Genomic DNA, 15881 nt, shown 5'->3' with positions numbered 1-15881 from the left:
TAAGAGGAAGGACACATATGAGACACTGGGAAACAGTGCCACCCACTGGACATGCTTGCAATTTATTGCTCTGACTGAATAAATTACTTAACCCAAATAAACATTACCAGACATACTTGTTTTTGTGAAAAATAATCAAGCAGAGAATTATTAGGCATCTTTTCAATGAAAATTCAGTTCAATAAATAAAAAAAATAAATAAATACAATAAATACCTCCTTTTACAATACATGCTTTACAAGGCACATACCAGCAAAATACTGCTTAGTCTTTTGGGAATAAGAACATGGCACACATGCACAGACCTAATCATGCATTTGCAATACCAAACAAATAAATAAGTTTCATATAAACATATTATACATTCCTTTCATTACACAGCTCCTTTCCTAAAACATTCATCCACCAGCTCAGCTGCCATTAAAAACATTCTAGCATCAACAAGCAGTACTGCAAATAGTGCCGTACCCGCTGAGTTGAACCTTATATCTTGTGTGTGTCTAGATGAGTGCGAGGGAGGCGATGGAGACAGAACAGCCAAATCCTCTTGGATCATCTGCTAAATGCTTTTGATCTCAGCAGGCTCTCCCTCATATTTGTGTGTGTGTGTCCGTGTGAAAGTGTAACTTTTGTAGGCCTCAGGTCCTGTATTTACAGCCGGTTGAGTCAATGAAACAGGAGTCGGTGCACCTGAGCTGCCCGAAGGTGCTATTTGAACAAAAAGATAAGGAGAGAGCCCTTAAACATGCATCATATTGGGTGCTGACATGTTCTGCGACGTGATATACATAATTAATATGCATACTGCTGTTATTATCTCATATTAATTGAGAAATACTTGTACTTTTAATTTCTTTATAGTTACACCGTGGACCATGTATACAACGGTGTTTTAGTGCCACATGAAAAAAAAAAAGTAAGATTACGTGAATAAAGTCAAAATGTTTCGACAATAAAGTCAAAATTATGAGAATAAAGTCAAAATTATGAGAATAAATTCAAAATTACAAGAATGAAGTCAGTGTTTTGACAATAAAGTCAAATTTTACGAGAATAAAGTCGAACTGTATCGAGAGTAAAATCTAAATTACAAGAATGAAGTCGAAATGTTTTGAGAATAAAGTCAAAACTACGATAATAAAGTCAAAATGTTTCGAGAATAAAATCCAAATTACGAGAATGAAGTCGAAATGTTTTGAGAATAAAGTCAAAACTACGATAATAAAGTCAAAATGTTTCGAGAATAAAATCCAAATTACGAGAATGAAGTCGAAATGTTTTGAGAATAAAGTCAAAACTACGATAATAAAGTCAAAATGTTTTGAGAATAAAGTCAAAACTACGATAATAAAGTCAAAATGTTTTGAGAATAAAGTCAAAACTACGATAATAAAGTCAAAATGTTTTGAGAATAAAATCCAAATTACGAGAATGAAGTCGAAATGTTTTGAGAATAAAGTCAAAACTACGATAATAAAGTCAAAATGTTTTGAGAATAAAATCCAAATTACGAGAATGAAGTCGAAATGTTTTGAGAATAAAATCCAAATTACGAGAATGAAGTCGAAATGTTTTGAGAATAAAGTCAAAACTACGATAATAAAGTCAAAATGTTTCGAGAATAAAATCTAAATTACGAGAATGTAGTCGAAATGTTTTGAGAATAAAATCCAAATTACGAGAATGAAGTCGAAATGTTTTGAGAATAAAGTCAAAACTACGATAATAAAGTCAAAATGTTTCGAGAATAAAATCCAAATTACGAGAATGAAGTCGAAGTGTTTTGAGAATAAAGTCAAAATATTTGAGAATAAAGTCAAAATTACGAGAATTAATTCGTAGCATTTATGAGATTAAAGTTATAATATTTTGAGAGTATATTCTAGCCTATTGTGCATGCAAATAGCCCGAATCGGGAGCAATGGGAGATATTCCAAAGTTATTTAAAATCTGTTAGTTTTATAGCAAAATGCAAACAATAGGTCTATTATAATAATGTGTTTTTTTCACACTCTTTAATGTGGCGTGGCAGGTCGCTGTACTTGCCTCAGTATAAAACGCATGTGAATCATTCATCTTTCCGACTGCAACGAGACATTAGTTTTATTACATTAGGCTATAGCCTACTGTTCATTCCTTCTAATGTGCTATAAACTTGACATAAAGAGGAAAAACACATTTATAATTTGTATTTCATGATAAAACTGACAGAATTTGAAGTCTTATTGCGATTACTGGGTGGCTGGCATGCTATAAATATTGAATGGATGTTAAATATTTTTCCAATCATTTACTGTATTATACCGTGAATAGTCACTTATACCTCACAATATAAACTATGTTAACGAGTTGGAGCCCATTTTAACCTTTGGAACGTTTTATTGTTGTTTTTAGTTAAATACATGCGAGGAATTCAGTGTTGGAGGCCACAGATGTTTTTGCGGAGTAGGTGGAATTTTCACAAAGAAATCAGTATAACTTAATTGATTAATATGAATCTATATGAATTTAATCTGTCCCGCCACATTAAAGAGTGTAAAAACCACATTATTGCAAGACACATTGTTTATATTTCACTATAAAACTGACAGTTTTTTAAAGCTAAAACTTTATTTTATATTAAAAGTACCAAAAGCACAAAGCTTATTGCTATTATTGGGTGGCTGGAGCACTACAAATTGGCCTAATGAACGCAATCAAAGATGTGAAATATTATTTCATACTGTCCCTGTGAGTATAACACATGGTATGATTTCTGCTAACAATCCCACATATATGTATATAACATACATTATAACTTCTCCCAGTGCTCCCAATCTGGGCCATTTACATGCGCAGGCTATATTTCACTGTATTCTCGAAACATTTTGACTTTGTTCTCTAAACATTTAGACTTTAATCTTGTAAATTTAGATTTTTAAAAAAAAATTTAATGTGCCGTTGTACATGTAATACAAATTAGGTGAAAGCAAAAAGATTAAATATTATTTACATTTTTTAAAAATAAATTAAAATAAAACAACAGTTAAATACATTATAATTAAACATTAAAATAAAAACCATTAAAAACAAAATACTTAATTTACGTAAATAAAAAAAGAGAAAAATCTCTGTTGATTACCCAAAAAATCTACCCAAATCCTACATATGCAGGTGAATGTGTTTCTGTGTGTGTGGGTGTGTGTGTGGTGTTCATACCCTGGCAGATATGATTTGCAGGTCTGGTAGCCAAAGTCCTTCCCGTCACACTCCTCCACACCCTCATTACGATATCCATCACCACAGTATGCCTTTTTACAGCCTACACACAGAGACAGAGATAAATAACCGGAAAGAGACAGAGGTGGAGTGAGTGAAGAGAAAGAAGGTCTGATAACACTACAACAGACTAAGCCAAGAAGGTGTGAGTGTGAGTGCTGCTTTTCTGTATAAAACTCTCCAATCTAAATAATCGTCAAAACCAGACAAATACACTACTAATTAAAGGATTAGTTCACTCCAAAATTAAAATTTCCGGATGATTGATCACACCTATGTCATCCAAGATGTTGATGTCTTTCTTCAGTCAAAAAGAAAAGTAAGGTTTTTGAGGAAAACATTCCAGAATTTTACACGATACAAGCCAATAAGGGTCTTATCTAGTGAAACAATCAGTCATTTTCTAACAAACAATAGCAATTTATATACTTTTTAACCACAAATGCTCGTCTTGCACTAGCTCTGCGTTCACGACTTCACGCACTACCAAAGTCCCTTTAAGGCAAGTCATTTCACTCGGTGACCATCAGATTATACGAGCGGAGTGGAGCGGCAACAATTTCCCCTCCACACTTCAAGCATTCAATAATCACTCTGCTCCAGCTCCGCTCCAGGTTCACCATTTCCCACTCCCTGCTCCACTCCTCGCTCAGCTGATCAGGAGCTCCGCACCGCCTTTGGGGCTAAAGTTTTTCAGTATGTTTTGAAATATCACACAATACAATACAATAAAATAAAACAAAATAAAATACTAGGAGAGAAGTTTTGTGGCTTATTGGACCACTAGTGTGCAAACTATTCTCCTACCACATTCCTATCAAGCTTAGTACGTGGTTGTCAGCATTAAAAAGTATCATCTGCTTTTTTCAGTGCAAGTTTTGTTTGTAAAGGATGAAAATAATAGTTTTTAATAGTTAGTTTTTGTCAGCGATCTACAGATCGCTGCATTTCCCACAGATTTCTGCTCATTCGAAATCAGATACAGCTGAATCTGTAAGATTACATTTGACTGAATCCATTATTGAGATAGCAACTGCATGTATAAGTGTTGTACCTTTAAATCATGCTTTCATCTGAAAATATTTAGTATCTAGAAGCAAACAAATTGCTCAAACTATTCTCCTAAACCTCCCGCTCATGTATACTGCTGTCATTATAATCTTAACATTCTTTCTGATCTCAATGATCCATCTATATCAAGCTAACTGACTATGTTTAACATGTCAGTTCTTGCTAAATATGCAGTTATATTACGGGCTGTTGGCATGAGTTGTACTCGTGATGGAGCGGTAGTGGAGCGGTAGTGGAGCTCTCTTGGAGCAAGTGAAAACCACTCTTAAAAAATCCACTCCTCGCTCCATTCAAAATCACACTGCTCCACTCCGCGTTCTGCTCCCATCTTTGAAATGCCTCTTGGGTATGCAAGTGCATCTCCTATCTCTTTGAATGGGGAAACATAAAACTCTCCAAAACAGTTCACCAAGCTTACGATTAAATTTCATTCATTTTCATTTGAAATCACCAATAAAATCTGACAACAACTGCCTCATAATTGTTTCTTATGCTTAAATAGCATTAAAAAAGGCTTATTTACAAAGGCTAGAGCGGGCAATACGCATGTGCAGTCATGAGTGCAAGTTTGCGAACGCTGCTTGTTTCTATAGGAACCAGAACTTCTAACAGCAGCTGCAGTGACTTTACTAATCAACGATTGGGTCTTACATTTAGAAGGCAGGGCTTAATTGCCATATTGGGCATTGCATTTTCTCCCATTCATAAGTAATAGAAGTGCATAGTCTTCGTATATATAAAGTTTTTGGCATTACGTAATTACGTTGGAAAGCTCACGTGTGACGTAGGTCAGAAGTACAGTGTTTCCAAAGCGAACATGCAAAGATTAAGTCAAACACCCTTTACAAAAAAAAGTAAAACAACAATGTTGGACTATTTTAAAGTTGGAGAAAATGAGATGAAGTTTTTCGTCCTACCCTATCATTTTGAACCGGAGTACACAGATGAAGAACTAACCATGCGTGGCCTTTCCAATGTGAATAAGTAAGAGCTAGTGTAAGATGAGCGTTTGTGGTTAAAAAGTATAGAAATGTTTATTTTTTTTAGAAAATGACCTTTTGTTTTGCAAGATAAGACCCTTATTCATCAGCTGGGATTGTTTAGAGCCCTTTGAAGTTTCACTGCAATTTGGACCTTCAACCCGTTGGCTCCCATTGAAGTCCACTATATGGAGAAAAATCTTGGAATGTTTTCCGCAAAAACCTTCATTTCTTTTCGACTGAAAAAAGACATGAACATCTTGGATGACGTGGGTGAGCATATTATTAGACAATTTTAATTCAGGAGTAAACTAATCCCTTAATTTTATGTTTAAGCATTTACGTATGTTTATTTTAGCTACATGTGGTTGTTTCTGGGATCATGTGACTCACCTACGCAGTCATCCGTAACAACCTTGTTTCCGTCGTCACATTCTTCCCCGTTGAGTTCCTGCACCTTTCCGTCACCGCAGAATCCATTCCCATCCCTCATCCTCTCGGTCGCCTGGAGCGGCATCAGCTAAAATAGAAACAACATGCTCCTGTTCCCTAAATCCTAGCATGGCTGCATGTTTCATAGCAGTGTATTCAAAACTATCCTGTACCTGAATGGGCTCCCATCCATTTTTGTCTTTGAAGTAAAGAGACCTCTGATCCTTCCTGAAGGCGAGTGCGTTATCTTCGTGAAGACCTTTTAGCTCTTCCTCACTGCTCACAACAAATATCTGACCAGGAAACACAAACTGATCAAGAAGCAGATATAAAGACTGAACAAACAGCCGTATTGATTCCATTATAAACAGGCAAATTCAATTTGATCTTATGTCAAATTTGGCTTGTTGAATGGGAACAATGTGTATATATCAGGTTACCCAGAATGATACTGAAACCCCATAATGAAAACAACTCAATTGGGAGGCTAAATAATATCCTAGCGGGCAGTGCAATAGGTAAAAAAATGCAAGGTCTTGAGATATGTTTTTAAAATATTCAACATGTGCGTCACACTGAAAAAAGACGACAATGTGTTCACACGGAAAAACAAAGGAAAAGTAATCCAGTGGAATGGAAAAATGTGTTCTGTGTGATTTAGGCTTAGTGAAAGTAATTGACCTCAACATTAATTGACCTCAGCTATTTATGATTTAACTTTTAGCTAACTAACGTAGTCATGCTTCATTCTGGTATATAGTGCCCACCTCCAAATGCATACAATCAGATTTCCTACTGAATACTTTTCACCTCACATTACAGAAGTAATGTTCACATTACATATATATATCCGTATATAAACAACAGAAATAAATAGTAAGTCCTTGGCGTAAAAAACATCATTTAAGAGTGTGTGTGGCTTACCGCTGGAACTTTGTCATATTTGTTACGGTGTTGTAATGGGGCACTGGCTGGACTGAGAGAAGGGAAGCTGCAGTCGCAGACGCCGGGAGGGCCGGGCAATCCCTTCTCACCTTTTTCTCCAACTACAAAAAGCCCTGTCCATCATGAGAAACCAATAAACAAAAACAAATAGATTTCATCAGACATCACTTTTTTGGATTTAGAGGCATCCTCAAAGGTGATTCAGAAATAAACTATGTGCATATGTTATCTCACCTGATGCAGGGATCCCAGGAGGTCCCGGGTGGCCCCTGGGTCCAGGTGGACCAATAGGACCCACTGGCCCTGGAAAACCTCTCTCTCCATCAGACCCCTATGACAGAATGCATAAATAATTGAGCTAAACCCATTGACAAATAGACACAAAAAAAAAAAAAAACATATCCAGTGTATATACAGTAGTCAGCATTTGAAGTGGATCAAAACTTTTCATCAAAGCTGTCCTAAAACGAAAACAATACCCGTTCTTGTCTTAGGACAACTTTGAATAACTTTTTTGATTCACTTCAAATGTTGACTACTATATATACATTTACAGTACTTTTTAAAAGTTTGGGGTTGATAATATTGTTTTAAGTCTCTTATGCTCACCAAGGCTGCATTTACAGTTGAAGTCAAAAGTTTACATCTTGCAGAATCTGCAAAATGTTAAGTATTTTACCATACAAAATGCATGTTATTTTTTATTTAGTACTGACCTGAAAAATATATTTTAAATAAAGATGTTTACATATAGGCCACAAGAAAAAAAAAATAATAGTTGAATTTATAAAAATGACCCTTTTCGAAAGTTTACATACACTTGATTCTTAATATTGTGTTGTTACCTGAATGATCCACAGCTGTTTTTTTTGGTTTGTTTGTTTGTTTAGTGATAGTTGTTCATGTGTCCCTTGTTTGTCCTGAACAATTAAACTGCCCGTTGTTCGGTGTACATAAACTTTTGACTTCAACTGTGTGTGTGTATATATATATATATATATATTCCGAGCACACACAAAGTCAATGCATCAAGCTAGTTGCAGGTGTTAAAATGACATTCAAGTCTGAGGCCTGTGCAGTGATCTAAGGAACCTTAAATGTGTATGTGTCACAGCAGGGCTGATTGATAGTAGGAATCTATGATGGGTGCAGCCTACGGTAAAAGTCCTGGTATTTCCCAGCAGTTAGTTAAGACATTCCCAGGAAGTGCCTACCCGCAGTGTAATACAAGAGCTTGGAAACATGAGCAGCAGGGCTGGATCCAACATCAGAGGCCCTGCTGGTCCAAATCCAGCTACCAGCACGGTGAGATTTTCAGCTCCTCAGGTTACTTACGAAATGACACACACAGCCACAGACTGACCCCCTGACTGGGCGGGACAGGTTAACCGTGTGAGTATGTGGGTTTTAAATATGCTCGCTGCTTCTTCCGCCAATAATCCACTCCCTTATCATCACTCAAAGAGTCAAGGTCTCAATATCAAAACAGACTGGAGCTCTGATGTAGGGTAGAATGCTGCATGTCCTCACCTGTTTGCCTCTCTTGCCTGGTCGTCCTGTAGGGCCACGTTTTCCTGGGACGCCAAGCTCACCCTTGGGTCCCATTTCACCCTGGGGGAGTGACGAGGAGGGGGAGGTTCAGGGAGAAGGAGCGAGTCAGATCAGTGACATCCAAAACATGTTAGCATTACATGCATGAGATTTATTTTAATGGTTAAAAGGTCACATCATACCTTCTGTCCCAGCATCCCAGGCAGCCCATTAGCTCCCTAAAGAGAGCAGACCAGATACACAAGTGAATATGAGTGAGTACTTACATTTAATTTGTACTTATTCACATTGTGATGTGTTTTAGTATGTTTACAGAGCTATTTGGTTACTAGGGTGTTCTGTATGGTTGATATGTGGTTGTCTGTGTGACTATTTGGTTAACTATTTGGTTGCTAGTGCCTTTTGGGTAGTTACTGGTGTTTCTATTGCATTACTAGGTCTGGGTGTTTGTGTCATGTGTGTTTTAGCACATTTCTGTTTGGTTGCTAGGGTGTTCAGCATGGTTTCTAAGTGTTTTAGCATGTTGCAGTTTTGCTTCTAGGATATTTCAGGTGATTGCTAGCAAATCATTGGTTGATACCACATGTGTTTTAGTGTGTTGCTAATATGTTCAAAATATTTTAGAACACAAAATAGAATTTTACTTGCTATTGTGTTGCTGGGGGTTCTGTGTGGTTGCTTTGTGTGTTGCAAATATTGCAGCATGTTGCTGTTGAGTTACAGGTCTGTTCTGGGTAGGTGGTTGTTAGCATGTTTGGCTAAGCCCTCATAGCACACATACATCATGAAGACGTCTATCAAAGTCCCTTTCAAGGAAAGTCTGTTCACTCGGCGGCCATATTTGCGATGCCTCTAGGAAGCTCATACAAGACCAAGTCCTATTTAAATGAATAGGGGAATCCTGAAATCTCAAAAACTGCTCACTGAACTTGCAATTAAATTACATATTTCAAATGAGCAACAAAATCTGAGAAGAACTGCCCTGTGAATGTTGTTTCTTATGCTCAAATAGCATTTAAAAAGCATATTTTCCAGGCTAGACCAGCCAATGCGCATGCGCAGCCACAACGCGCTTATGACTGCACATGCCCATTGGTCGGTCCAGCCTTCGGCTTCTATGGGAACCGGTGCTTCTAACAGCCGCTGCTCTTTTATCTACAAGATGGGGCTATTTTGCCATATTGCGCGTTGCAGTTTCTCCCATTTGCATAAGTATAGGATACGTCTGCATTTATATCTGTAAGACGTATTTTTTAGAGTGTTTGCTCATCTGCAATACATCTGTAGGACGTTACCTATCAGATGTCAAACATATGTCCATTAGATGTCTTTAAAGGAGAAGTCCACTTCCAAAACAAAGATATAATATAATGTACTCACCCCCTTGTCATCCAAGATGTTCATGTCTTTTTTTTCAGTCGTAAAGAATTTATGTTTTTTGAGGAAAACATTTCTGCATTTTTCTTCATATAATGGACTGATATGGTGCCCCGATTTTGAACTTCCAAAATGCAGTTTAAATGCGGCTTCAAACAATTCCAAATGTGGTTGTAAACGATCCCAGCTGAGGAAGAAGGGTCTTATCTAACAAAACAATCGGTTATTTTCATTTAAAAAAATACAATTTAAATACTTTTAAACACAAATGCTTGTCTTGTCTCGCTCTCCCTGAACTCTGTGTATTCTGGTTCAAGACAGTTAGGTTATGTCGAAAAACTCCAATCGTATTTTCTCCCTCAACTTCAAAAATCATTTCAAAATCATCCTACATCGCTGCAGAAGTACCGACCCAGTTTTTGCAAAGTGAACATGCAAAGAAGATCAAACACCCGTAACAAAAAAGGTAAAACATCGATATAGGATGATTTTGAAGTTAAGGGAGAACATGAGATGGGAGTTTTTTGACACACCCTAACTGTCATGAACTGGGAAAAAAAACAGTTCAGGCAGAGTAAGAATAAAAATATATAAAAGAATAAAAAGAATAAAAAATAAAAAATATATAAATTGTATTATTTCTAATTAAAACAACTGATCATTTCGCTAGATAAGACCCTTCTTTATCGGTTGGGATCGTTTACAACCGCATTTGGGATCGTTTGAAGCCACATTTAAACTGCATTTTGGAAGTTCAAAATTGGGGCACCATAGCAGTTCGTTATATATGGAGAAAAATCCTGAAATGTTTTCCTTAAAAAACATAATTTCTTTATGACTGAAGAAAGAAAGGCATGAATATCTTGGATGACAAGGGGGGTGAGTACATTATCTGTAAATTGTTGTTCTGGAAGTGGACTTCTCCTTTAAGATATTTATGATTTAGAATGTATGTAAAACTGAAATCTTGCAGATGTCTGTCAGATGTTCATACACATTAAATACTCACCTTAATGTTGTTCCAAATCCGTAAGACCGTCATTCATCTTTGACACAAATTAAGATATTTTTGATGTCACATGAGGTGCGTTTCCATTACAGATTTTGTGCAAAACTTTTGCGATATTTTATAAATGTCATTGAAAAACATTCGTGAAATGATGCAGTTTCCATTAACCGATGTTATGTGACTAAAACGTAATTTTGTCTTCTCGCAATAAGTCATTACAAATAATGTTGGTACACTTATGCATATCGCAACCACCGCACTAGCCATTATTTTAAATCAAAGAAGACTTAGACGTGTATCTTTATCTTCAGCTTCTAAAACACTTTGGCGTGGCTGGTATTAACACAGGCAGTAAAAGCCACAGTGTTACAAGCCGTAAAGCACTGCAGATGTGTGCAGTAGAGCTGCACGATTCTGGATAAATTGAGAATCATGATTTTTTGTTGTTGTTGTTGTTTCAAATAGAGATCACGATTCTCTCATGATTCTGAACCAAATCAAATAATGTGTAACAAAATGTTATTACTAGTCTATTTAAAAGTGTTTAATTAATTTGAATTAATTATTAAAAAAAAATATATATTTAAAATATATTTAACACATCAATTTTTAATATTAAAATTGGGAAAAAGTTTTTTGAATTAACTATTCAGTTACTCATTCATAAATACTTCACTTGTTTCATCACTGGATGAATCAGTGTTTTGAACGAATATCTTGAATGAAAGATTCAATGACAAATACATTTTTAACAGTCATTTTTCAACACCTAGTGGCGAAAAAACTGTTTCAGTTGCAGTTTTGGGAAATATTCCTTTTTCGAATTGCATGATAAACCTCATGCAAGTGTAAAATAAAGCTTTTTTGCGATATATGGGAGTTTTTGCATTGGGCGTATTTTTGATTAGCAATTTCAATTTGCGCAATTTGAAGGGCAATGGAAATGCAGCTATGGACTATTTTATCGATGTCCTTACTACCTTGAATGTGGCAGTTGTGTTGCTGTCTATGCAGGGTCAGAAAGCTCTCAGATTTCATCAAATATATCATTTGTGCTCTTAAGATAAACAAAGGTCTTACAGGATTGGAATAACATGAGGGTGAGTAATAAATTACAGAATTTTTTTTTTTGTCTCTAACCTTGTCTCCTTTCGGACCTCCAGGTCCAGAATCCCCCCGTGCTCCCTGAAACCATAACAATAGGTACAGAGAGTTACGTAATTTAAAGTTCAGCATAACTTTATTAAGGGAAAAACATTTAGACTGAGCTGAACAGTACCTTCTCACCCTTATAGCCGGACAAGCCCTAATTGGACAGAAAAGAAGACAATTATTATTTACCTATTACCTTTTCTCACTAAGAGTTGCGATTAAATGTTATTTATGAAATAAAACTCAAAGCACAACATTACTGAGACTCCATTACTTCAGCTGTACACCAGTTACACCTGGAGAACGTGACTCACTTTAGGTCCAGGTGGTCCCCTCAATCCAGGCATTCCCATCAGCCCTGGGTCTCCTTTCTCTCCCTGCCAATGAGGTCGTATATAAACAGTCAAAAGGGCCCTAATGAGCTATTTTTAGAGCCATTTGGGTCCATTTCTCTTGATGGAAGAGACATCAGTCAATGAGGGACATTCAATCTCAGACTTGGCGACTACTTTGATACAGTCATTTACGATAATGATAAAGACCAGACACTTAAAGGAGGCTTAAAAGAGAGTCTTGTCATTGTAAATAGGATTACACGGGTCAGATGGAGTGCAGAGGTAAAACTCACCCACCTTAGGTCCCTCTGGGCCGGGTAGCCCTGGAGCACCTGGTTTCCCAGGCAGACCCGGACGCCCAGTACGACCCTACAAAAACAAAGGGAAGAAATACTTCTGTGCTATTATGCTTTTATATGCTCACCGCAACCACAACCCAGTCAGATCTGGCAGCGAGGTTTAAGTGCTGAGTGTACAGAGCAGCTTTAATCAAAGACAAAGCACCTACTCAGCATCCCTGCCTCTCAGCAGGCCTCTTCATTCCTGTAATACATCAGCCTATCTAATCCTTCTGCTTTTGAATGCATTCCAGGTTCATTACTCAAAAGCTCTCTTTCTTTTGCTTTTAACACTAGAATCTCTATCCCCTATCTGGACTATAAAAATACATTACACATATTCCTAACAAACAATGGCAACAATAAACAAAAATAAAAAGACAATTAATTTATAGATGTTTGCCTACAAGATATATACTCTCTGAAAACAAGTGTTAGGATTTTATGCAATTGTGCTTCACAGGTAAATGTTTATATATTTTTACTGGAACATAAAACGTTCAAACTCCTTCTCTCGTTTTGCTTGAGGTGCTTAAGAGTTCAGTGCACTTAAATAGTTGTGTGTGTTTTGACTGAGAGCAGCAGTGCAGGACTGAGATTAATGTCTGAGTTCAGCACTAAGTAATATTACAGGGCAGAACTGCAGTGGACTGCAGCCAATGAACACAGCCAATGGACAGCACATGGCCTGACACCCTGTAAAACTATTACATGCACCAAGAGTGCGTGTCATAAACAGCGTACTGGACTGCAAAATGCAACCTGCCTTGTCATAAACAGAGCCATTTTATATGAAAGAAAGTATATAAAAAAGACGTGTGAACCAAGACTTCTGCTCCATGTGCTCTATGAAGACTGGAAGCCATCCCTGACTTTACATCATTACAGTCGTCCATGCATTTGGTGCACAATAATGAATAAATACATTAGAAGTTCAAAGATAAAGATCTGACCTTTGACCCTGGTCTTCCGATGTCACCCTAAAAAGTGAAAAGAAGAACAATCCCTTCAGTTTCATAATAGACTTAACATCTAACAGACCTCTTAACCAGATGTTTAAAAATCTCACCTTATCTCCTTTGGGTCCCTCCATCCCTGGGATCCCACTGGGACCCTAAAACAAAGGAATTCATATATGAGGAGTTGTATTTTTTTCTCGCTTAGTTGTCTGGAAAGAGACTTCGGTATGTCTTCTGTTCCTTACCTGTGGTCCAACAGGTCCAGGAGGTCCTGGTGGTCCTGCCACGCAACAGAGTTCCTTGACCTGCTTCTCATCCTCCTCTCTTACTCTCGTCCCCCCAACACGAATAGCCATGGTCTTGAAAAACAGATAACTGGTGGATTAATTGACATGCTGTCATTTCCTCCTGCTAGAATTATGTATACTAATATTGTGTCACTCACAGGCTCTCTTTTCCAGACGCCAGGAGGAGGCGGGAACAAAGGAGGGGGAGGCGGGGACAGTAGACAACAGGGGTCAAATCTTTTCAAGACATCATTTGGATCCCGGTCTAAAGAAAAAATCACACAACCAACCAGGTGACAAGGAGATGTTAAGGATAATCAATAATCTTAGTGACAAGAGTGGAGAAATAGCACTGCTGTTAAGCAGCTATAATAAAGCAAAATACCATTTTCATCACTGACAAAAACACTTAAATGGATACATATGAACAAATGACAACATAGTCTATCCACTTATTTCTTCGACGCGGAAGTAAGCTTATGGGCGAAACTTCCAGTTCATTCAGTGTTGACAAGTCTGGAATTGGGCTACTTTAAGACTGTTGCCGTGGATTGTTTTTCATGTCCACTGGTTGAAGCGACCCCAATAATATTATATTTAGCTCCTGGAATGCGAACTGTACCAGGGGAGTCCCACCAAAAAATGTGTATTTTACCCCCACCTAAAGCGATTTTTACTGGGGGACACCCATAAAAATGCAATTGGGCTACTTTTGGACTAGTTTTGAGTAGCAATGGGTGGGTGTGAAAACCAGAATAACAAAGTGCAGCAAACAGTACAACTGTTTGCACTACAAACCAGTTTGTTCATAGTTAAGATAATACATTAAAATAATATTGTAAAACACACCCATGTGTAATATCAAGCAGCAAAACCAGTTGTTTTATGCAGCTAAAACTAGCTGGATGCAGATAAGACCTAAAGCAAACCCATTAAATTTACAAATGGCCACGCCCACACTTACAAAAAGTTGGATTAAATCCAGCGTAACACCTGAACTAGACTTATACAATATGACACCTGATAAAACATGCAAAACCTTTAAATTTTGAATTCAAGAACGTGAATTCATCACGTACGGACGTATAGCAGCTGTATAAATTATCATACCCATACATTTTATAAAGGTCATGACAGCATAGGCAATGCAAATATAGAGATAACAAGCTGTTCAATATTTTATGTATTTTTAATAAAGCAATTTTAGTCCCAATGTGCAACCAAATCAATGCCTGCATATAAACTGTACATGCATACAATATGGATTTAACATATAAACGAAACATGCATACACAAATGCAAGATTATGTAGTAGTCCAAAACATATAGTGGGCTCAGAAACATTATTACGTTTACTGAATCCATTTTTTTGTTATAATAAATTGTGAATTTCCATATACATTTACAGATTTTGCACAAATCTATCTGTCTGTCTTTTAATAAAATGTATTACATATAATATACATATACGCATACGTAGGCTCTCAAGATCACAAACTGATAACCCCTCACTCGCGCGCACACGCGTTCGCGCTGTCAATCGCTGTCATACCTGTAGAAATCGGGAGGATATTTTCCATATTGTACGGTGAAAGGTAGGCTGACACCGAGTACAGCAGAAACTGCAGCTGTATCCCAATCCTGCTCATGGCCATGTTCCTATATGAGTGTCAAAAATACACAGATCTGAGTCGGTGCCCGCCCTCCTGCGCTCAGTCCTTCTCCCATCCAGTTTGAAATGCCAGCAGCGCTCTCGCTCTCTTTCTCTCTCTCACCCTATTTTCTGCTGTCTCGGTCTCGTCTGTCAATGTGGCTGTGTTATTAAGTCGTAAGAATGCTTCCCACGGAGTCTGTGGGAATCTCCAGGCGCGACTGCTATTACAGTCAGGGATCTGACATCTGATCCACCCTCTCCAGCCCCTCAATGCCAAGATTAGACCCCCGTACTACCACTATACACTTAATACCACACGCCAACAAACTGACCAGATAGAATTCGGGATAAGAACCACTCTGTTAAATAAATAAACAAATAAATAAATAGGGCATCTGTCAGTCGTAAGACTGCCACATCCTAAAAAACAAAGTGTGAAAACATTTCCAAGTTTTATTATGTAGAATGTCACTTGATTTGTGAATTAGTAAACTTGTTAGCACAATGTTTTTTGTCTATACAGTTCAAAAGTT

General features: G+C 37.2%; 1 protein-coding gene across 2 annotated transcripts; it reads right to left on the bottom strand.

Moving 5' to 3' along the window:
- Nucleotides 1-31: 31 nt before the first annotated feature.
- On the bottom strand, nucleotides 32-15629 carry wu:fc38h03 (acetylcholinesterase collagenic tail peptide). 2 transcript variants are annotated; one of them, XM_051137312.1, is made up of 18 exons: nucleotides 15470-15629; nucleotides 15247-15353; nucleotides 13853-13959; nucleotides 13653-13766; nucleotides 13518-13562; nucleotides 13402-13428; nucleotides 12408-12479; nucleotides 12090-12152; nucleotides 11903-11929; nucleotides 11764-11808; nucleotides 8420-8455; nucleotides 8217-8297; nucleotides 6921-7017; nucleotides 6666-6799; nucleotides 5915-6034; nucleotides 5703-5829; nucleotides 3199-3301; nucleotides 32-708 (listed from the first exon to the last, which is right to left on the bottom strand). In XM_051137312.1, the coding sequence occupies exons 2-18, from the start codon at nucleotides 15347-15349 to the stop codon at nucleotides 639-641; spliced, it is 1371 nt and encodes a 456-aa protein (XP_050993269.1). In that variant the 5' UTR covers nucleotides 15350-15353; nucleotides 15470-15629; the 3' UTR covers nucleotides 32-638. The 2 variants fall into 2 exon arrangements, with proteins under 2 accessions (XP_050993269.1, XP_050993270.1); XM_051137313.1 differs by lacking the exons at nucleotides 15247-15353; nucleotides 15470-15629 and having other exon boundaries at nucleotides 12404-12479; nucleotides 13853-13951.
- Nucleotides 15630-15881: the final 252 nt, after the last annotated feature.

The sequence above is a fragment of the Labeo rohita genome, chromosome 19 (assembly GCF_022985175.1).
Source record: "Labeo rohita strain BAU-BD-2019 chromosome 19, IGBB_LRoh.1.0, whole genome shotgun sequence".
NCBI lineage: Eukaryota > Metazoa > Chordata > Actinopteri > Cypriniformes > Cyprinidae > Labeo > Labeo rohita.
This window is presented reverse-complemented; position numbering and strand designations above follow the sequence as displayed.

Coding starts and splice junctions, on each gene's coding strand:
- wu:fc38h03 (XM_051137312.1), bottom strand. CDS start 15,349: ATGGCCATGAGCAGGATTGGGATACAGCTGCAGTTTCTGCTGTACTCG. Junction 13,767..13,852: donor GCGTCTGGAAAAGAGAGCCT/GTGAGTGACACA, acceptor CTGTTTTTCAAG/ACCATGGCTATTCGTGTTGG. Junction 11,809..11,902: donor CCGGCTATAAGGGTGAGAAG/GTACTGTTCAGC, acceptor TTATGGTTTCAG/GGAGCACGGGGGGATTCTGG.